Raw genomic sequence first — 19,921 nt, 5'->3', positions numbered from 1 at the left:
TGACGAAAAAGGGCTTTTCTCATCTTCTCACGTCTCTCTCCACTCTCTCTCCAACTCTATTGTATTTGTTATTTTACTGGGCAAATTTTGAATTTTTTTGTTCCGTATCTTTGTTCTTTCTCCATCTCTCTTTGCTTCTTTCTTAGCTCCCTCACCCAATTCATCAATTCACAGAATTTAATCACCTGTCATCCCATTATGTCACTCTTTCTCTCTCTAGATCTCTCTCTTCCATTTTGGTGATAAATCTGTAAATTAATTGTAGATATGTGGGTTTTGGTTAAGTTGAAAGAGGAATATGTGAATTAAAAGTAGTAAATCAAAATTAACAAAAAATTACAGAGAAACAGCGTTAGGTTTTAGGTGGGGAAGAAGAAGTGAGGAGCATAATTATGATTTTACCCCTTTAAATTAATTAAAAATTTGTAAAAGATAAGCTATTGTGGTTCGAAATTAGGTGGATGGAGTTTATTAAACTGCTGAGGTAAAACTTGTTTCCTCGCTCGTTTATAACTTTTGAAATTCATAGAAAATTAATGGAATATTAAGTAGATTAAGTATAGTGGTTAATTAATTCACACTACGTCTCATCTATATTAACATTTTTGAAGTACATTTTGGTTTATGTCCTTTAAGTTTTACTTATTTAATTTTTTTTACACCATTAACCCTTAAAACAATTTCATAAATAACATTGCAGAGGAACTCAAATACTAAACTTTCTTAAATTGACCAACATTTGTTTCATTTATTGCCATAAAATCTTAACAACATCTATACATTCCGATTTTTCCAAAAACGACTCTATCCATTAAATTTTTAACCCATTAAATCTCTGAAGCTATATTTATGGATGCTATAATCTCCCTAATTTAAATGATATACAACAGATTTTCCATGACAAAAGTTAACAATATCCATAATTATATTAACATTAATAAATTTCCTAAACAAAAAATCCAATTATAAAATGTCACATTAAATATGTTGAAATTCCCCCATATAATTTCGTTTATTTTTTATTTTTTGAGGAATTATCAAAAAAATAAAATTCTATTAATTATCATAAAATATATATATATTGACATGGAAAAATTATAAACTATAAAAATATGCTAATTTGGTAAAACAATTAACATAATTAAACTTGATTATTTTTTTTACGCAAAAACTTATTTTGATTTTGGTGAGACGGGTTGGCATTAATCCTATATAGGGAGTTAAGTGGAATTGTTTTTTTTTTAAACATTTTTTTAGATGTGTACCACGAGATAAATGTATCACTAGACTATACATATACCACACCGGTTAAAACCTTGAAAACACTACAAAAATCCTATACTTTGAATACTTATATCAAATTCCTTTAAAATTTTATATTTTTAAAACTAATAAAACAATAATAAAATAAAAAGTAAATACAATATAAATTTTAATTTTTAAATCCTAGTGTGTGTTTAAAATCCATTATCTCTTAATCCTTTTGCTTGTGTTGGAATCTAATTTTAATTGTTTTTTCCGATAAAACTGAATTGATGATTTAAGTGGAATAGAAAATCAGGGATATATATAGATAAAAATAATTCAGTAGAAATATGTAAAGATAAAAACTATTCATAAGAAAACAATCCAGTAATAAAAGTATACAAATAAAAACCATCCAGTAGTAAAAGTGTGCATATAAATATAATCTGGTAGTAGATGTGTACAGATAAAAACCATATAGTTGTAAAAGTGTACATATAAAAACAATCCAGTAGTAAATGTGTACATATAAAAGCCATCGAAAAGTAAAAATGTACAAATAAAAACAATCCAATAGTAAATGTGTACAGATAAAACCACCTAGTAATAAAAATGTATATATAAAAATAATATACTAGTAAATGTGTAAAGATAAAAATCATCCAGTAATAAATATATATATATATAATATATCCACTAGTCAACGCAGATAAAAATCATCCAGTAGTAAAAGTGTGCATATAAAAATAATCTAGTAGTAAATGTATTCAAATAAAAATCATCCAGTAGTCAAAGTGTACAGATAAAAACCATCCACTAGTAAAAATGTACAGATAAAAATAATCCACTAGTAAAAATGTACGGGAAAACGTCCTGGTTCCCCATGAGAACTATGATATCGTACCAGATGGAGCCCGATCTTTACCCCCGTCCCAGATGGCTCTCATGAAATTCTTCTCAATCTATATACCCATATATCGGGATGTTATCGGTTTAAAGAGTGAACCGATACGATACCGTTCATACCAAATAGAAAACCAAAAATAAAACCTGACTGATGTTAATAATCCGACCCGAGACGATACATCTATAACACATCTATAACTCCATTAAAATCCCCAAATCCTCAAACCCTAAAAGCATAAAATTCTTAAATCGATCTTTGCAACCATGAGTACCGTTTCTGGAGGTTCGAGTGGTTCATCAAATGTTCGACAAAGAGGATTCGTCGTTGGCGTGCCTAAGAGATGCTGGTGTGGGGAACACATCGTGGCAAAGAATTCCAAATCCGAGCCTAATCCTTCTCGGAGATACTTTCGATGTCGAGAAGCAGCAGCAAAGAAGGTACTATGTTATGCTTTGTTTGATGTAGACATCGACCTAATCCAAATCCGAGCCTAATCCTTCTCATCAATTTTCATTGTATTCTATGATATAATGTTAGCTTGTGAACGATAACCACATCTTTAAGTGGGTCGATGAGGCATTGTTGGACGAGGTAGCAACATTGGGTGTTCAATTTGAGAGAGTAAAAGAAGAGATGAAAGAGCGTACAATAGAGACATTGCAAGAACAGAAGCTGAAATTTGAGAAGATGCAAATGGAGTTCGAAAAAGAGCTTTGTGAGAGGGTTGAAGAAGTTTTGTTGGAAGCAAAAGCTGAATTGCAATGTAGGATGAATAAGAGTATAATTGTATGTGTTTTCGGTTTTATGATCTTGTTTGCTCTGTTTAAGCTTGTATGATGAGCTATTGTAAACTATTGTTCGGTTGTAATCTATTGTTGTTGGGTACGTATCATGACGAATCGACTCTTCAGCATCGGTAAATTCCTGAGCAAGCATATCGACGTGAAATTCATCTCGATCCTCTCCTTCTTCATCGTACTCTCGTTCTCCAACACCATCTCTTTGCCCAATACCATCTTGTTGCCCAAAACCAGATCGGATTATTAAATCCATCGATTCAATTTGAGAAATCGATGGTGAAATTTGATTTTCTAGGGTTCGTCGCGAGAGAAAACAAAAAAGAGGTTAAAATGTGATTTTAGGGATTTCTCGGTTGAGGGTTATGTTTCTAATCGGGTCAAAATCAGGTTTTAATCGGGTCGAAATCAGGTTTATTTTGGTTTGTAAACTTCGTCACTCGGTTAATCAAATAGTAAACCAATTAAACCTATAGCAATGGTGAAATAGATGATATCTTCTATTCTCATGGAGATACAAAACGTAAATTACAGATATATGGGTATATAGATTGAAAAGAATTTCAGGAGAGCCATCTGGGACGGGGGTAAAGATCGGGCTCCATCTGGTACGATATCATAGTTCTCATGGGAAACCAGGACGTTTTCCCAAAATGTACAGATATAAACAATCCACTAGTAAATATGTACAAATAAAAAGGGAAAAAGCTGAAAAATACCCCATTTATTTTTTATTTGGACGTTTAATACCTCATTTTTTTATTGGAAGAAAAATACCTCATTTATTTTTGGTTGGTCTAAAAATACTTAAACTTGTTTATTGTTAGCAGATTCTCATCAACAATTTAAGAGCCGTTAACGGCGTTACATAAACAATCCATTAATAAATATGTTAAAGATAAAAACCATCCAATAATAAAAAAAATATATATATATATATATATATATCCCTTAGTCAATGTAGATAAAAACCATCCAATAATAAGCATATACAAATATATATGTGCCAGTCGAGTAATTGTCAGTTGTCAAAATGTTGGATTTAGGATATATTTAACAACGAGTTCTTTTTTTCTCAAGTTAAATAAATTCATGATATTCATTATTAAATAAGTTGTATAATGTCATGATTGTTAAAAAAAATATAGTACCATAGTGGTAAAATCGTTTTCAAATACTCCATCTACTTATGTTCATCGCACATTGGTCTTTTTTCTTTTTAACAATCTTTAATTAAATCAAATGGGTAAGATCGTAATTTCTCTGTAAAGGTAATTCTCGACATCGTCCCATTCACCAGCCATTATACTGTCTTTAAAGTACCTCATGTTGAAGAAAAAACCCAGACTCCTTCTTGAACCTAGTTGAAAAAACCACACATCACAAGCCTGAACAAAATCCAAAATTCTAACCATGTTTTGTAGGATTATATTCGGAAAAAAAACTCAAATAATTTTTTAGATCAAACGCATTGAACTAATGATTGTGATTAAATACAAAATTAAAAAAAAAAAAATCACAATTCGGTTAACACTAGTAGCTCAACGCTAATTCCAGAACAGAAAAAAAAAACAGGAGCAATGAAACCAATTAAGTATCAGAAAAAACAAAAAAGAAGAGGGATTAAACAAAAACGGTGAAAAGTATCTTTGAATTGGGATTTCAATCAATGAGAGATGGAGAAAAATAAAGAAAATCAGATAACTGGTCAACTGGGTATATGAATATTCAATTGGGTGAAGAATCGAGTGTGTAGGAGAGAACGAGAGACACAACGAAGATGAAAAGTCAAAAGGGAGAAACATATACATGGATACGTTGTGGCTTAATCTCCAATCCACCATCGATCCATCAGAATTCAGCACAGATTCTTGGAAGATTACTATGATTGTAGACAGGAAACTAAGTATTTCTTAATCTCTTTGCGAGAGAAACATTAACGAAGAAGATAAAAAAAAAAAAAAAAAAAAAAAAAGGAAAAAACTAATAATTCCAATGGCATCATTCGTAAATATAATATATAGGTGAGGGGTTGACTGTAAAGTAAATAGTGTCAAATAGTGTTGAATGTCTATTTTGCCGATTATGAATAGTGAATGTATCATATTGCCTATTATGTTTCGTAAACGTATCATTCCCCCCAAATAGCTCTAAAAATTTTAGCCATTGTACATGGTCTTACACTAGACATCATTATGTGTGGATAATGGCCTACCTCTTTTCTCTCAAATCACTTTACTTGTCAAATAATCAATTCGACGTAAAGATACCTAAATATGCATTTGATGGAAACAAGCGTAACCAAAACCACTTGGTATATCAACACAAAAATTTGGAATCTAACATTTTCTTAAACTTAAATTTGACTAAACTAAACTAAATATTAGTTAACATTATTTTCTGTTTTGAAAAATTGATGTAGATGTAAAGAATGATCTATTGTGTAATATCCATCTTTACATACTTTTTGAGAGAACCATACATGCCAATTGACAGAACCTACGTAGGACAAGATAGTGTGTAATATATATTAATTTTTCAGGTTTTTAAGGTTTTCTCTTTGCTCTTTTGTAATAAAAAGAGAGATGTTTACTTCTACATTATTTTCTTGCAGATAACAATAACATCACAAGTCAACGCAAACCCAATTTTTTTTTCTACTTTAAGGGGTTTCCGTAGGTTGAGGTGTGTCGTCGACATCAATTAACTTGAAGAAAGTTGCAGTTTGAGACACAAATTTTGGTCTCACACATGTTCAAAAATTTTATCATGAAATTTGTTGGCTTGTCTTGTTTCATGATAAGTTAATTGCCTCACTTGACACTCCCCTCGACGAACCCCCATCAGCTTCACTCGCATATGTTGAGTAGAAGTCATCATCTCCTTGTTCTCTCTCCTTGATCAAATCTTCCATCTTCTCAACAGCCTCTCTTATATCTAACCTTTTATCCACATCTACTTCGCAACAACTCAGTCCAATTCTCAAGAGTTTTAGTATCTCAGCTTCACAATTATTGGTTTTCCCCATTTCCTGATCAAACAATTCTGGTGTCCACTCTCCTCGGAAACTTGACTTCACCCAACTAGCAAGGTCCTCCTCACTGTCTTTACTGTTTTGAGGGAAACTTTCAGGGATCTTTCCTGTAAGAATCTCCAAGATGAGTACTCCGAGCCCCCACACATCGGATTTCTTAGTCACACGGCTTTGTTTCAAGTACTCTGGCGATTTGTAAGCCACCATGAGCTCTTGTGCGCTCTCTTCGTTGATCATTGGGAGCAAGCCATAGTCCATAAGGAGAGGCTCGAAATTCTCACTGAGAAGAACATTAGATGATTTTAGATGACCGTGAGGAGCCATTAGGCTAGGTAGGTTTTTGTTGAGGTATATAATTCCTTGTCCTACACCTTTCACAATATTTAATCTTGTTGGCCAATCCAAGCTTGGTTGCCCTAACGATTTATGACCTAAAATTTATACAAGCAAACAGGTGATTTAGAGAAAGTGTTTGTTGATGAATGAGAATGTAACGATAGAAAAACAAAAATAATACCATGGAGATGAGCAGCCAAGCTTCCCTTTCCAACAAAATCGCTAACAAAAAGTTTTTCCTCTTTTTTATAGTAATAAGCTACAATTGGGAGCAAATTCTCATGGTTTAACCTCCCCAACCTCTTCATGTGTTCTTGGAATTCCTCAGTTCCTGCGTTGTTCATATGTTTAAACCTCTTCACTACCATCAGTGATCCGTTCGAAAGCAATGTCTTATACGACGCTCCAAAACATCCACTCCCTAGAATCTCTGCCGATGCTTTCAATAAATCTTGCAACTCAAATTTTCCCTTGTCATCTCTCAGAAATGACAATTTTGTGGTATGAATCATCCTCTTTGCAGCCCGGTTTTGTGAATGGTAGCTACTTTGTCCCTTTTCACTTTCTTGGATTCCAGCTCTCAGTTGTAGACTTGATGGTCCAGGCTCTGCTGTCAATAATGATTGTTTCTTCTTTCGTCTACGGTTAAGGAAGATGATCACTCCAATAACTATGAGTATTACAGCCAGTGCTGCGACCACTGCAGCTACAATGTACAAAAACATAGATGATTTTTTCTTTGAGTTGTCCTTTGGCTCTGGGGACAAGCTGTAAGGAGAAGAACATTTTGTATCCAAAGGCTTTTCACATAAGCCGTTGTTGCCTGGAAAAAAAAAACATGGTTTTCTATTAATTAAAATGGTCATACAGTATATTCGGTTTGTCTAGTGACAACGAAAGTGATATAAAACTACTCCATCTAACCTTCAAAGAATTTAGGATCCATTGTACTGAGAATCTTTGGGATTGGACCTGCTAATGCATTGTTTGAAAGGTTCAACATGTGTGGTTTGTGTGTGAACTCTGGTATTTGTCCAGCGAAACGGTTCCCGTCAAGTCTAAGCTCTAAAAGCTTGGGACTATTGGCCAAGGACGCTGGAATTTCACCACGAAACTTATTGTGCTCCAAATGGAGTTTCTTCAACCACCCCATCCCATCAAATGCATCTTTAGGTATCTTTACGTCGAATTGATTGTTTGACAAGTAAAGCGATTTGAGAGCAACAAGTTTCTTGAACTCTGGAAATGGACCTCCAAGTTTGTTATTCATGAAGCTAAGAGACCTCAGAGACTTCAAACCCGTCAACGCCTCAATGTCTAGAGAGCCAGAGAGCTCAAAATTCTCTAGCTGTAATCCCCAAACAAAGCCTCTATCACACAAGACACCAATCCATTTGCATGTGGGGTTCCTTCTATCCCAGCTCTTCAAACCATTTTTCTCCCAATAACAAGAGAGTTCTTGAATTTCAAGAGAGATTCGGTCTCTGAAGCGCCATGAACAACGACTAAGACAAGATATACAATGGAAAGGAAGACGAGAGATGTGGATTCCATTACCAGTTAAGGAACGCGCACGGGATGCGCGCCCCTCTAAGGAAAACGGAAGGAGAGTTTGGAGATGAACAAAGACGAAAATAATCTCTAAGATAGATGAAATGGCAAAGGAAAGAGAACGTAAGAGAAAGAAAGAAAGAGATAGAGAGAGAGAGAGAGAGAGAGAGAGAGAGAGAGAGAGAGAGAGAGAGAGAGAGAGAGAGAGAGAGAGAGAGAGAGAGAGAGAGAGAGAGAGAGAGAGAGAGAGAGAGAGAGAGAGAGAGAGAGAGAGAGAGAGAGAGAGTGATGAAGAAGAGAGGTTTGTATCAAAGCATACCAAGAATAGACAAACACTAGAAATATTTGTGGTCTATCAAAAGAAAGTTGTTTTTCTTTTCTAGCTTTGACGAAGTCTTTGTTTTAGAGAAAGTTACTTGGAGATTTGTGGTGGAACTTCACAGTTCCGGTTTCTTTGGTGTTTATTTTTATTTTAAAATGTAGTTTACTTTTCTAACTTGTATTTTCTTCCACCTATTTAACATGGTGGGAAAAATGAATTTCAACTTTTCTTATAATGTACTTTTTTAATTTGACGTTGAACGTATTCTGAGGTTTGTAGACTAACCCATTAATATATATATATATATATAGGATTTAACTCGTGGAGTATCATGGAATAATTTTTATGATGATGGTAAACCACGAAAAATGGTGTGATACGATAATATAAGTGGTTGTGGAGAAGAGGAGAGAAGATAGGTGTGGGAAGAATAATATTTTTAATTTAGAGTACATATTTTGGTATTGATGAAAGGACGTTAACAATACGAATATAGAAATTTTATAATTATATGTTTGTTTAAAACCTAGATAAAAATAGTTATAGTTGTGCGTGATTTTACTTCAGTTATAAGTTACGACCAACAAAAAAAAGTTATATGCAAAAATATTACTTTAGTTATAGTATATTAATAACAGATTTCTCTAAAAAAAAAAACTAAAAAAGACACCATGAAAGATAACGGAACATAACAGAAAAGAGAGTCCAAAACTTGTCTTTTGTCTATTTGCTAATATTGGCATATAATTCGCAACGGCTTTGAAACCCAATATTGTATGTTGCATTTATAAACAAACTGTAAGGTTTGTTAGCAAGAGTTTTAGGAAATGGTGAAGATGGCAGAAGGCGAGCGAAGAGACGAAAACGTCGCAGTTGCGATCGATCGAGACAAAGGAAGTCAGGCTGCATTGAAATGGGCTGTTGATAATCTCCTGACACCAGGAGAGACTCTTACTCTTATTCATGTTAGAGTCAGGCAAACCCACGCTCATAATGGTATCACCCTAATGCTACTCATCTAATCTAGTACTCCCTTTTTGTAGATTGATTTTTTAAAGTTTTTTTCCCTGTTTTTTAATTACAACTACATATTCGTAAAAAGCATATCTAATCGGTGTATTATAAAAAGGAGTCTTTCTAATATGGAGAAGAATTAATAAAAGTTTTTGAAATGTGTTGTAATTTGTGGAGTATTTCACTAGAAAAGGTTGATATTAATTGTTTTTAACATACTGTATGTGAATAAAAAAAAAAAAAATCTACGTAAAATGGAAGGAGTATGATTTAAATATACCTTGAGTCAACAAAAACATCATCATGTTGATGCAGGAGGAACCCACCCAAATAAGTGTGGAGATGACGTTAAAGAATTGTTTCTTCCATTCCGATGTTTCTGCACTAGAAAAGACGTGAGTTTTGCACCTCTGTTAATATATATATATATATATTACTTTAATGTATTTTCGTAATCGTTAATCGAAACTATCACTTGAACACAAATTTACAATATATCATTATTAGATTAATTTATCTTTTATGGTTTTAATTAATAGTTAAGTGAGAGAGGGACGTGTTTTTGTCAAAAAATTTAAAGATTGAGAGTATTGTTTGACAGATAAAATGTGAAGATGTTGTACTGGAGGACGTTGATGATGCTGCTAAAGGAATCATAGAGTATGTGCGAGAGAATGCAATTAATATTCTAGTACTCGGCGCATCTAAGATGACTCTTTTAAAGTAAGACGATTTCTTAATTTTTCTTACTCCTCTTCTCTTGTTAATACAAATGTAAAAGTCACATATATTAAGTAAATGTGGGTGTTTTGTGTTGCCATGCATAGACGGTTTAAAGCGGTAGATGTTACGAGCTCAGTGATGAAAGGAGCACCCAATTTCTGTACAGTTTATTCAATCTCTAGAGGCAAAATATCGTCCGTTAGGTCAGCAACGTCTTCACCTCCTCCACTTTGCACAATACGTCCACAATTACCAGGTCGGTCGAGCAACGCCAGCAGCAGCAAAAACTCCATTCCCAAAGCTGAGAGAAGGCGGCATCATCAATTGGTTCAAAGTACAACACAGGACGAGATCGAAATCAAGTATGTTCCCCTAAAAAAATTTGATCATCGTATTCATAATCTGTTTGCAGACACAACTAAATGGTAATAAAACGAATAGGTATCCATATTTGAGAAAAGGATATGAAGGAACGTATCAAGCCTCAGTGACAGACTCAGATTTATCGATTGTGAGTAGTGATAGGCCAAGCATGGATTGGATGTTACCAACACCTCGTCTCTCGGTTAGTTCGGAGTTTGAAGACAACCGATGCAGCTTTGCTACATCCTCATGCTCATCAGAGAAGCAGTCCATAGACTTGGGTTCTACCTATTCTGCATTCTCCTCGAGCTCACAAGAAAGTGGGAGACTCTCCTCATTGTCAATATATAGCCAGGTAAATTCAGAAACAAATTAATTAATTGATCACATTTTCAGGCCTAAATTAGTATTTATTGTTTACTTGGTAAAATCTTAAAGGAAGACGTAGAAGGTGAGATGAGCAGGCTGAAACTAGAGCTCAAGTATACAATGGACATGTACAACACTGCATGTAAAAAAGCAATTGCAGCCAAGAAAATGGTATACATACATGCATATATATACACTTGAAATAATCATTATGTTTTATGATATTAAGACAAAAAAAAAAAAAAAAAAAAAAAAAAATCTGTCTTTACAGACTACTGAGTTACACAAATGGAATCTAGAAAGGGAACAGAAACTAGAAGAAGCAAGACTTGCCAAGGAATCAGCAATGGCAATGGCAGAGAATGAGAAAGCAAAGAGTAGAGCAGCTCTGGAAGCATTAGCGACGGCTAACAAAATGGCAGAAATTGAAGCTCAAAAGAGAAAGCAAATCGAAACGGCAGCTCTTAGAGAAGTAGAGAATAACAATAAAGCAATGCACTCTCTAAATGAAAGTGATAGAATGTATAGAAAATACACAATTGAGGAGATTGAAGAGGCAACAGAAAATTTCTCAAGTAGTCGCAAGATTGGAGAAGGTGGTTATGGACCTGTGTTTAAAGGTACTTTAGATTACACACATGTGGCTATAAAAGTTGTGAGACCAGATGCAAAACAAGGAAGATCACAATTCCAACAAGAAGTGGACGTTCTGACTAGCATAAGACATCCAAATATGGTTATGTTACTTGGAGCTTGTGCAGAATATGGTTGTTTAGTCTATGAATACATGGCCAATGGTAGCTTAGAAGATCGTCTCCTTAGACGAGGCAACTCTCCAGTGCTTTCATGGCAGCTAAGATTCCGTATTGCAGCTGAAATCGCCACCAGTCTTAACTTCCTCCACCAGTTAAAACCAGAGCCATTGGTACACCGTGACTTGAAACCAGCCAACATATTGCTTGACCAGCACATGGTCAGCAAGATCTCTGACGTTGGATTGGCTAGGCTTGTCCCTCCCTCGGTTAATGACGTTGCAACACAATACAGGATAACGTCAGCTGCTGGAACCTTGTGTTACATTGATCCAGAATACCAACAAACGGGTATGCTTGGAACCAAATCGGACATATACTCATTCGGGATAATGCTTTTGCAAATACTTACGGCCAAGCCACCAATGAGCTTAACAAGTCAGGTCGAGAGAGCAATTGAGGAAACAACTTTTGCTGAGATACTAGACCCTGCTGTTCCTGACTGGCCTCTTCCAGAGACCTTAATATTAGCAAAAATTGGTCTGCAATGCGCATCGTTAAGTCGTAAAGACAGACCTAATCTAGCAAAGGATGTGTTGCCCGAGATTAAAAGGCTTATGGACTTAGCAGAAGAAAGCATGCATCCTTCACCCAAAAGCAGTCATAATAACAGCCATGTCGACAATCTATCATCAATCCAAGTAAATGCGTCAAAGAAAGTACTTTAGATTGTAAGCATGTCTTGATTACTAAACTATATATCTCCCTTTTTGTTTTCTTTCGGCTTTCAGAAGATAATAAGCAATCCATCTCTCAACAAACCTGGATATGATGAGAGATGCAATAACAACTAGCACACCATCTTGAGGAGGAATATTTAAAATGGAGTCAAGAGACCAAGACAAGAGGAAGATGGAGAACCCATATAGTATAAGAAATTTTCTATAGTAAAAAAAAATGATGAATCCTAGTTGAGAGAAAGATTTTGTCGGGTTCTTTTCATCGAAGCATTTCCTCTTCTAATTGCTCCTCTTGCTGGTTAACAAGTGTAACTGAGCCTAAAGACTATGTTGGAGCTCATATTAAGCTCTCATACTTTGGAGCATTCAAACATCATAGACTTTCCATACAAAATTATCAAGGGCATACACTCACAATTTCTACTATTTTGATCGTATCACACCACTATTTATGAAAATGTCCTTTCCAACTCTTTTCAACCTTAACGGAAATCTTTGTAGAATTACTTGTGAATATGGGTCAAATACAAAATAAAACTATAAATCAGACGTTCTATTTTTACTGGATTTATTTTAAATTAGTTGCAAGAGCGAAAAAAGTATAATACTATAATGCAAGAAGTTGTTTGGGCTATTTATGTTTGACAATTTGACAAAAACTTTATGCGCATAACAGAGTGTCCTATTTTGGGCGTGAATAGTGGTCAGGGAAGATAAATCCATCAGTGAAGTAGACCGCTTTTCATTTACCATTCATCAAATACAATTTGCAGCGTGATTTAAAGATAATACAAAGCAAACCGCTGCGGACTAACTGCGGACTGTTTTTGTATACAAACAGAGTTGTTTCGCAACGGTCTGTTGTCCGCTCTATTTTTGAAGTGGACTAAACCACTGACAGATTTGTTGGCATGTCACTATTCATACCCTTTATCTCTAACAAGGTGGCTAAATGCATGAGATTGTGAACAATATTGTGATTTTTTTTAGCAACTACTAAGTTGGGTAATTGATGAGCAAATCAAGTCCTCTCTCGTAAGACACCAAAGCAGAGATTCTAGAGCAAGTATGAATATCCTGATCTTGAAACTTGATGAAGACACCACAAGCAAAACATTTTGCGTTTCTACAGTAACATACTCAATTTATCTTCTGGAATTAAAAGCACAACCACTATGCTAAAACTACCAAAACTATCCCAGCCTCAAGCTGGCTAACTTGGCATATAATAATTAGGATACCTTACGAGCTCTGTAAATTTCATCATTATCCAACTTGTCGTCAAACTAAGAGCTATCGTGATTCGAGATCAATGAGTACATAGGAAAGTACAAATAAGCATTTCTCTATGAAGTTATGTTTCAACATGTTGTGTTCCATGGCTGCCCCAACTCAGCAAGCTAAATTCTGCAAGAGCGTACTTACAAGTAAAGCGAATTTGCAAACATAATACCTCGTCGCAAGCTCTCGCTAGCAGCTGCAAACTTGCTCTCTAAACTGCTTTCTCCAACTGCATCCGCTGCAGCTCGAAGCTGAAGAGATCCCCAATCAAAGTGGCATCAGTTATTCTAGAGGTTCACAGAAATGCAACTGCAGATGATACAGAGAGTTTGGTGACGTTACCTGGTTCAAAAACTCATCGAGCCTTCTAGCGCTCCTAATGATACTACCCTCAAATATGTCAGTCATTTGTATAATATCTGCAAAGCTCGCGCCCTTTCAAAGAGAAACAATCAAGAATATCAATTTTCTGTTGAGCTCAATATCCAGGAATGAAAAAGTAGCTCGCAGCACAAAATAACATTCACTGTGCATAACACATAAGTTTTATGTATGAAGTATAAAGTTTACTACTCAGGTTTATACTTTTCTAAGCTTATAAGACATAAAGAGAGCTCAGAGGTTTATATCCCATGTCAGCCTCACACATAGCTAGTACTTGAGTAAGCTAGAGTGAATGATTAGAATATAGAGTGGGTCGACAGACTTGTGAGGTACTATAATTGGCAACAGAAGGTCTGGGGAGTTGGAGATTCTCTCGGGTAGTCCCTTTGTTCTATTTTGGTAATTTGGTTCTGATTAGGTGGCCGTGTTAGCTCAGGAGCAGTCCCGGCCTGTTAAGATTCAGCTTGAGGACTAGTTGAAACTCTAGGAGACGGAACTAATACGTCCACAAGACATTACAGACCCCCTGGATGCATATTTCTACATTAGCCTAATTAATCATAGATTAGAATAATTTTAGACTGGTTAGTAAAGGTGGTTTAGGAGACTTGGGTTTTCTATCGTATATGGTTCTTGACAAATCTAGATGCAGAGATTATTTTTTGTCTATTTTAAGTACTCTCATCGTAATACTAGACTATTGATTATATCTATCAGCATGTCTGATATTTAATACCAACCTTTGACCAAGAGTAGATAACATCCATCAGGAAAGGCCTGATGGTGGATTCCACATACTCTTCAACGTCAATTTCCAGCTTGCATTCATGTTGTATCTGGCATCACAAAAACGAATAAGGATTACAGGGAAAAATAATAACAATAAACTGTTCATGCAGATATATAAACAAGCTTTCAGCTAGGAAATTAAATTACCTCTGCAATTTTTCGTGCACTATCTTGGAGCTGCTGCAATGGTTTAGTAAGTTCATTTCTTAAATTTACCTGTTCATTTGATTTATCCACAGGAATAAAACAGCTTGCAAGGGCTGCCACTTGGTGATGATCCAGATCATTGAAAGTACCTGATTAGGATTTTAATGTAAACACAACGTAATTATATATAGTGTGATATAACTAATAAACACTGCCTCAGTCACCTAAACGGCCTAAACTTATAAAAGGTTAACTAAAGCTGTTTTTTACCATTAAACATCAGTTCAGTGACAAGCAATTCATCCCCTGTGTCTATCAAGCACGCAGCTCGTCCTTTTAACTGGACGACACCATCCGCATCAATGTGTCCAAGTTTCTTTAATACCCGAGAACGATTTTTAAGCTCATCCCGAAACTTTTGGAGCTGTAGAGAAAAAAAATTATTCTGTAAGACACTAGAGAGACGAAAATAGATATTAAACTATAACAGAGAGTCTAGTAATCAGTGAACATTCTACAATTTATTCAAAAGACAGTAGGAAGGGATGAAACGTAAAACTCCATCACCCTGTTACACTTTTCTAGTCTATACGGAGATAAAGAAAGACAAACAAGAAAATGCACAAATTAGATCAAGAAGAATTTATCATACAATGTAAAAACCCTACTGAAAAGTAGTTATTCCTTGGCAAGGAATCCTTGCAGAAGAACACTCATATATAGCCATATAGGATTCCATGCATGATTTGTTCGTGGATGAGTAAGTACCTGGGAATCACGCATTTTCGATTTCAGCTGCTGAATCTCATAATTCACCTCTGCTTTCCTCTGGAAACTCTTGATCTGTTGATCATCTTGAGACTGCAAACACAGGAAAAATGAGAATAGATATATTGATAAGTGGCTGAACTTCTTAATATGCTTTCACAAAATTTTGTCCTCATGTCTTTATATTAAGTTAAAGGAATACTGCATGCAGCAAGACCTTGTGCATCGGATGAGCAAGTAACTTCTGTTCAACTTCTTCGATTTGGCTGACCAGATCCACTATCTCTGTATCTTGAATATGCATTTCCTGTAGAATATTTTAGATCCAATGAGACCTGAATGCCATCTTATGCTAATTTTTAGTTCAAAAATGGAAGCCTAGCAAGAAACACAGTATGCAATATGAGATCGATGAGTCACTTGAGAAAATAAGAATACAGCAAGCATATGATTTATGCATTTTGGCAGCAATTAAGAAATTGTGTAAACCCTTTCATCGAAGATAGGACTACTTTAGCAGCTTAAAAAGAAACCTTGACTGGATGGAGTTTTGGGAACCCTAGAGGGAAGCGATTTGTCAACAACTCTAATGCAAGTAGTATGCTGTGTCTTGCTTCTACTGGCCGAAGATCAGAAGGAACTGATATCCTTAGTCCGCTCAAAGCAGAAATCAAGGGTAGCTGAACAGGAACCTAAAAAAGACAAAAGAAAAATTTGTCAAAAAACTCCACTTACTCATGCAAATAGAATATTGTGCAAGTTCTGTGGCAATGAAAGTGTGCTCACCACATGCATCTCACCCTTTTCCCCAGGACGGGGAGGGCATGGCTTTGGCTTTGCACCATTTTCGCTAATACCAGTAGTGCAATGAAGAAGTGTATCCACTATATATCCGCCACCATTTGAAGAAGCCGAACCAGTTCCAACTGAAGATTTTTTAACAACATTAACTACAACTCCCCAACCCCAATCTGTTCCACCTTCACGAACCTTAACCTGTACATAACACTTTCCCCAGTAAGTTACTATGAAGCTCCTGTTATATAAAAAACTTATCGTCATGAACTGCATTCATTTACGATACACATCCCCCTGAGTATAGCTGTAAGATAATTGTCCAACCCATGAACGAAACTTTTGTCATAACAAAAGGGAACAGAATGAGGGCATTCATATTTTAAGTTAAACAATATGAGGATGATTACCAGTAACGATCTAAGTACAACCTATGAAGAATAGCTAGTGAGAAAAAGTGTATGGTACAACTTGGTTACTAACTATCCTTGTCTGCTAATAGATGAGAACTTATATGAGATTATAATCAGTAAATCATCAATAATGAAGCAAAAAACAGCTTTACAATTTAACTTTTCTCTTTCTAATATAAGGAGGACTAACAAAGCAACCAATCTACCATTTGCAGGCTGCAGACTGGAATCAATGACTCAATCTCTCTAGGATTTAACCAAGTGTCTGAAATTTATGAGACCTTACCAGCCGACCAGTTTCAAGAAAACGAAGCACCCTTTCAGGCCTTATCATTTCTGACATAAGTTTCTTTTCATGTTGAGCTATGTCAAGTTGTAGCTTATGATATTCAGCAACCTCCGCCTGAAGAAAAATAAAAAGGTGAGAACAGACCCAAATAATTTTACAGACGTGAGATTAGAAAGTCCTGAGAGCACCTCTCCAGAAGCATTAAGGATGGCAGCTTCCTCTTCAAGTTTGGACACCTTGTTCCCAATATCTGGTAAAGCCTGAGGTGGGAACACTAGCTTAAATTAGCATAACACAATTGTAGATATAATCTAGAGAGAACGAAAGAAATAGCATCCAACAGCTACCTTTTCATGCTGGAATTGATGGAACGAGTGCCTTATAACATGCTCAGCAGTAAATTGTCCTTCGGCACGACTCAATAAATTCAAAATTGAGTAGTAACTCAACCTAAAAGTACTAAGCAACGGGGCTGGTTTGCCCAACATCATGTCCCTGAGTGTATTCATCTCCATCTGTTCAATAACACCATAAACAAAATCTAAGAGATTGGAGAAAACAAAAGATAATTATCTTGAATCAATCCTCTTCCAAGACAGTATAAAGGCTACAATTTTTTGGTACATATAGTATGCTGTGCACATAACTATAATACGCAGAGAGAGATAAATCGAGGTAATCCGGATGGGAAGAACTGGTTACGCTGGTAATCAATGTAATTGTAAGCCACCAAAATTACTGATAAAATTACCTGTTCATCAATCATAATAATGCAGATGCCACGTTCGTCCTTTCCACGACGTCCAGCCCTGCCGCTCATCTACAGGCATTCAATATGATAAGAAAATTACTACAAAATCATTTTGTGCCACTTCACTGAATTAACTACTAGTGTTATCTAATTACAACCCACCTGAATATATTCACCAGAGCCAATGTAACGATGGCTGTCACCATCCCACTTCTTCACAGCAGTAAACACTACAGTTTTTGAGGGCATGTTCAAACCCATAGCAAACTGATACAACGGTTGCATTTAAGAAATAGTCATAAATTAGTATAACAGAGAGTTTAACATTCGTTAAACAAACTGAAAAGACAAATTAGTCCCAAAACATCTTACAGTTTCTGTGGCAAAAAGTGCTTTCACAAGTCCTTCCTGAAAAAGCAGCTCCACTAATTCCTTGATGACAGGAAGAAGACCAGAATGATGGACAGCAATACCACGTTGCAGCAGTGGCAACATCAGTTCAATGGCAGGTAAAGATCTATCCTCCTCATTCAAGCACTGAATAGCATTAGTGAACACCTGTTCCACAATCTCTTTCTCTTCATCTGTATTGAAATCAAGTTTTGACATTGACAATGCATGCTGTTCACACTCTCTTCTACTGAAGCTGAAGATGATGACTGGTTCAAATTTTCTCTCCATGATCATCTGCAACAACAGACAAGATTTAATATGTAACTGGAGCCCTGAATCTACACTATTGGTACCATCTCAAAAGAAGTAAAGTAGAACTTCACAGGCATAAGAAAAGTTTGGAGACACTTGAACTAAAAACTTATAGAGCGTTTTGATGCAACAAAAATTCCAAAAACCACATTCATAAAATGCCAACCTTACAACATGAAAAAGTGGATAAAATAGAACTCGGCATCACAAGCAGCAATGTATGATATCCATAAAAAATATACATACCTTTACAATTTTGTAAACATCAGAATCACCAGGTCCACCTCCACCTTTAGCACCCCTACCACCTGATTTACCGTTTGCACTCTTTTTCCCGTCAACAGATTTCGGTTTCGGGAAAGTATCCTGCATCTTACTAAAATTGTCCTCCCTAAATTGCTCATTGTCATCAACCACAAGGTACAGTCCACTCCCACCGACAGGAAAAGCATAATGCTGCAAAGGTGTTGGCCTAAAATCTGTGTACACAACATGACATGGCTGCTTGTGCAGATAACATATCCATTCTGCAAATTCAGTAGCATTCGACATAGTGGCTGAAAGAAAAACCATCTTAATAGCAGGTGGCAAGAAAATAATACTCTCTTCCCAAACAACTCCTCTTTCCCTATCCTTCATGTAATGAATCTCATCAAAGATAACCCAAGCAACCTCCTTCAAGACTTCAGACCCTCTATAAAGCATGGCTCTCAAGATCTCTGTTGTCATAACCAAACAACTAGCATTAGGTGAGAGAGTAACGTCACCAGTCATCAAACCAACATCTTGAAACTCATGCTGCAATTCTCTATACTTCTGATTACTCAAAGCTTTCAAGGGTGAAGTATAAATAACCCTTTGCTTATCTCTAAACGCCATTGCAATCGCATACTCAGCGACTGCAGTTTTACCAGCTGAAGTATGGGCAGAAACCAAAATCGACTCTTTCCTCTCTAAGCAAGCTACAGATACACTCTGAAAAGGGTCGAGCTGAAAAGGATAGGTCTTGGCCATGTCTCCATTGAAGACAGGATTATCAAGCGTCCCATGAATCGTCTCCTCTTTCGTTGGTGTATAATCGTTGGGAACAGCGACTTCATGTACACAAGCACGTTTAAGGCTTCTACGCTTCGTCGTTGGTTCAGGCGTTGGAGACTCATCAGCAAGTTTTGAGCTTTCAGCTACTTTTCTTTTGCCGAGCGTCTCTGGTTCTTCCATTTGGGTGTTCATGAATTCGCAAAATCTTTCGCTACAGAATAGACAAATTCGGAATCAAGTGAGAAAGACACAAACTTGAGAACGAAATAGGTTTAAAATTTAAAAAGCCAGAAACTTAGGGTTTCAAGCTCAAAACCTACGGTGGTCGTGAATACGGCGGCGGCGGGAGCTTTTGTTGCTTTGAAGTAAAAAACGAAGACGTCAAAAATCGAATCAGAAACGGGGTTT

The 19,921-nt window shown here is 35.9% G+C and overlaps 3 protein-coding genes, 1 long non-coding RNA gene and 1 pseudogene across 6 annotated transcripts; 2 read left to right on the top strand and 3 right to left on the bottom strand.

The window, feature by feature from the left end:
* Window positions 1-2,151: 2,151 nt before the first annotated feature.
* LOC147950074 (uncharacterized protein At4g04775-like) lies at window positions 2,152-3,026 on the top strand. Its single transcript, XM_087460644.1, has 2 exons — window positions 2,152-2,589; window positions 2,690-3,026. The coding sequence occupies exons 1-2, from the start codon at window positions 2,416-2,418 to the stop codon at window positions 2,987-2,989; spliced, it is 474 nt and encodes a 157-aa protein (XP_087316770.1). The 5' UTR covers window positions 2,152-2,415; the 3' UTR covers window positions 2,990-3,026.
* Window positions 3,027-4,079: 1,053 nt separating this feature from the next.
* On the bottom strand, window positions 4,080-4,906 carry LOC104699396 (uncharacterized). Its single transcript, XR_753360.3, has 2 exons — window positions 4,759-4,906; window positions 4,080-4,309 (listed from the first exon to the last, which is right to left on the bottom strand). It is a non-coding gene; the product is annotated as an uncharacterized LOC104699396 (long non-coding RNA).
* A 577-nt stretch (window positions 4,907-5,483) lies between these two features.
* LOC104709811 (pollen receptor-like kinase 2) lies at window positions 5,484-8,008 on the bottom strand (annotated as a pseudogene). Its single transcript, XR_015563277.1, has 3 exons — window positions 7,244-8,008; window positions 6,501-7,142; window positions 5,484-6,414 (listed from the first exon to the last, which is right to left on the bottom strand). The product of XR_015563277.1 is annotated as a pollen receptor-like kinase 2 (transcript).
* A 1,011-nt stretch (window positions 8,009-9,019) lies between these two features.
* LOC104709804 (U-box domain-containing protein 35-like) lies at window positions 9,020-12,634 on the top strand. Its single transcript, XM_087460633.1, has 7 exons — window positions 9,020-9,188; window positions 9,525-9,601; window positions 9,808-9,929; window positions 10,034-10,291; window positions 10,371-10,647; window positions 10,731-10,832; window positions 10,933-12,634. The coding sequence occupies exons 1-7, from the start codon at window positions 9,020-9,022 to the stop codon at window positions 12,139-12,141; spliced, it is 2,214 nt and encodes a 737-aa protein (XP_087316759.1). The 3' UTR covers window positions 12,142-12,634.
* A 769-nt stretch (window positions 12,635-13,403) lies between these two features.
* On the bottom strand, window positions 13,404-19,921 carry LOC104699386 (DExH-box ATP-dependent RNA helicase DExH10). Of its 2 annotated transcripts, none has more exons than XM_087460628.1 (17): window positions 19,834-19,921; window positions 18,722-19,724; window positions 18,143-18,457; window positions 17,933-18,037; window positions 17,771-17,839; window positions 17,367-17,534; window positions 17,208-17,279; window positions 17,017-17,133; window positions 16,309-16,518; window positions 16,056-16,214; window positions 15,740-15,829; window positions 15,523-15,615; window positions 15,025-15,178; window positions 14,755-14,903; window positions 14,559-14,654; window positions 13,777-13,869; window positions 13,404-13,685 (listed from the first exon to the last, which is right to left on the bottom strand). In XM_087460628.1, exons 2-17 carry the CDS (start codon window positions 19,703-19,705, stop codon window positions 13,575-13,577), a joined length of 2,985 nt encoding a protein of 994 aa, XP_087316754.1. In that variant the 5' UTR covers window positions 19,706-19,724; window positions 19,834-19,921; the 3' UTR covers window positions 13,404-13,574. The 2 variants fall into 2 exon arrangements, with proteins under 2 accessions (XP_087316754.1, XP_087316755.1); XM_087460629.1 differs by having other exon boundaries at window positions 19,830-19,914.

This window comes from Camelina sativa, chromosome 1 (assembly GCF_030686135.1).
Source record: "Camelina sativa cultivar CO46 ecotype springtype chromosome 1, ASM3068613v1".
Classification (NCBI taxonomy): Eukaryota; Viridiplantae; Streptophyta; class Magnoliopsida; order Brassicales; family Brassicaceae; genus Camelina; species Camelina sativa.
This window is presented reverse-complemented; position numbering and strand designations above follow the sequence as displayed.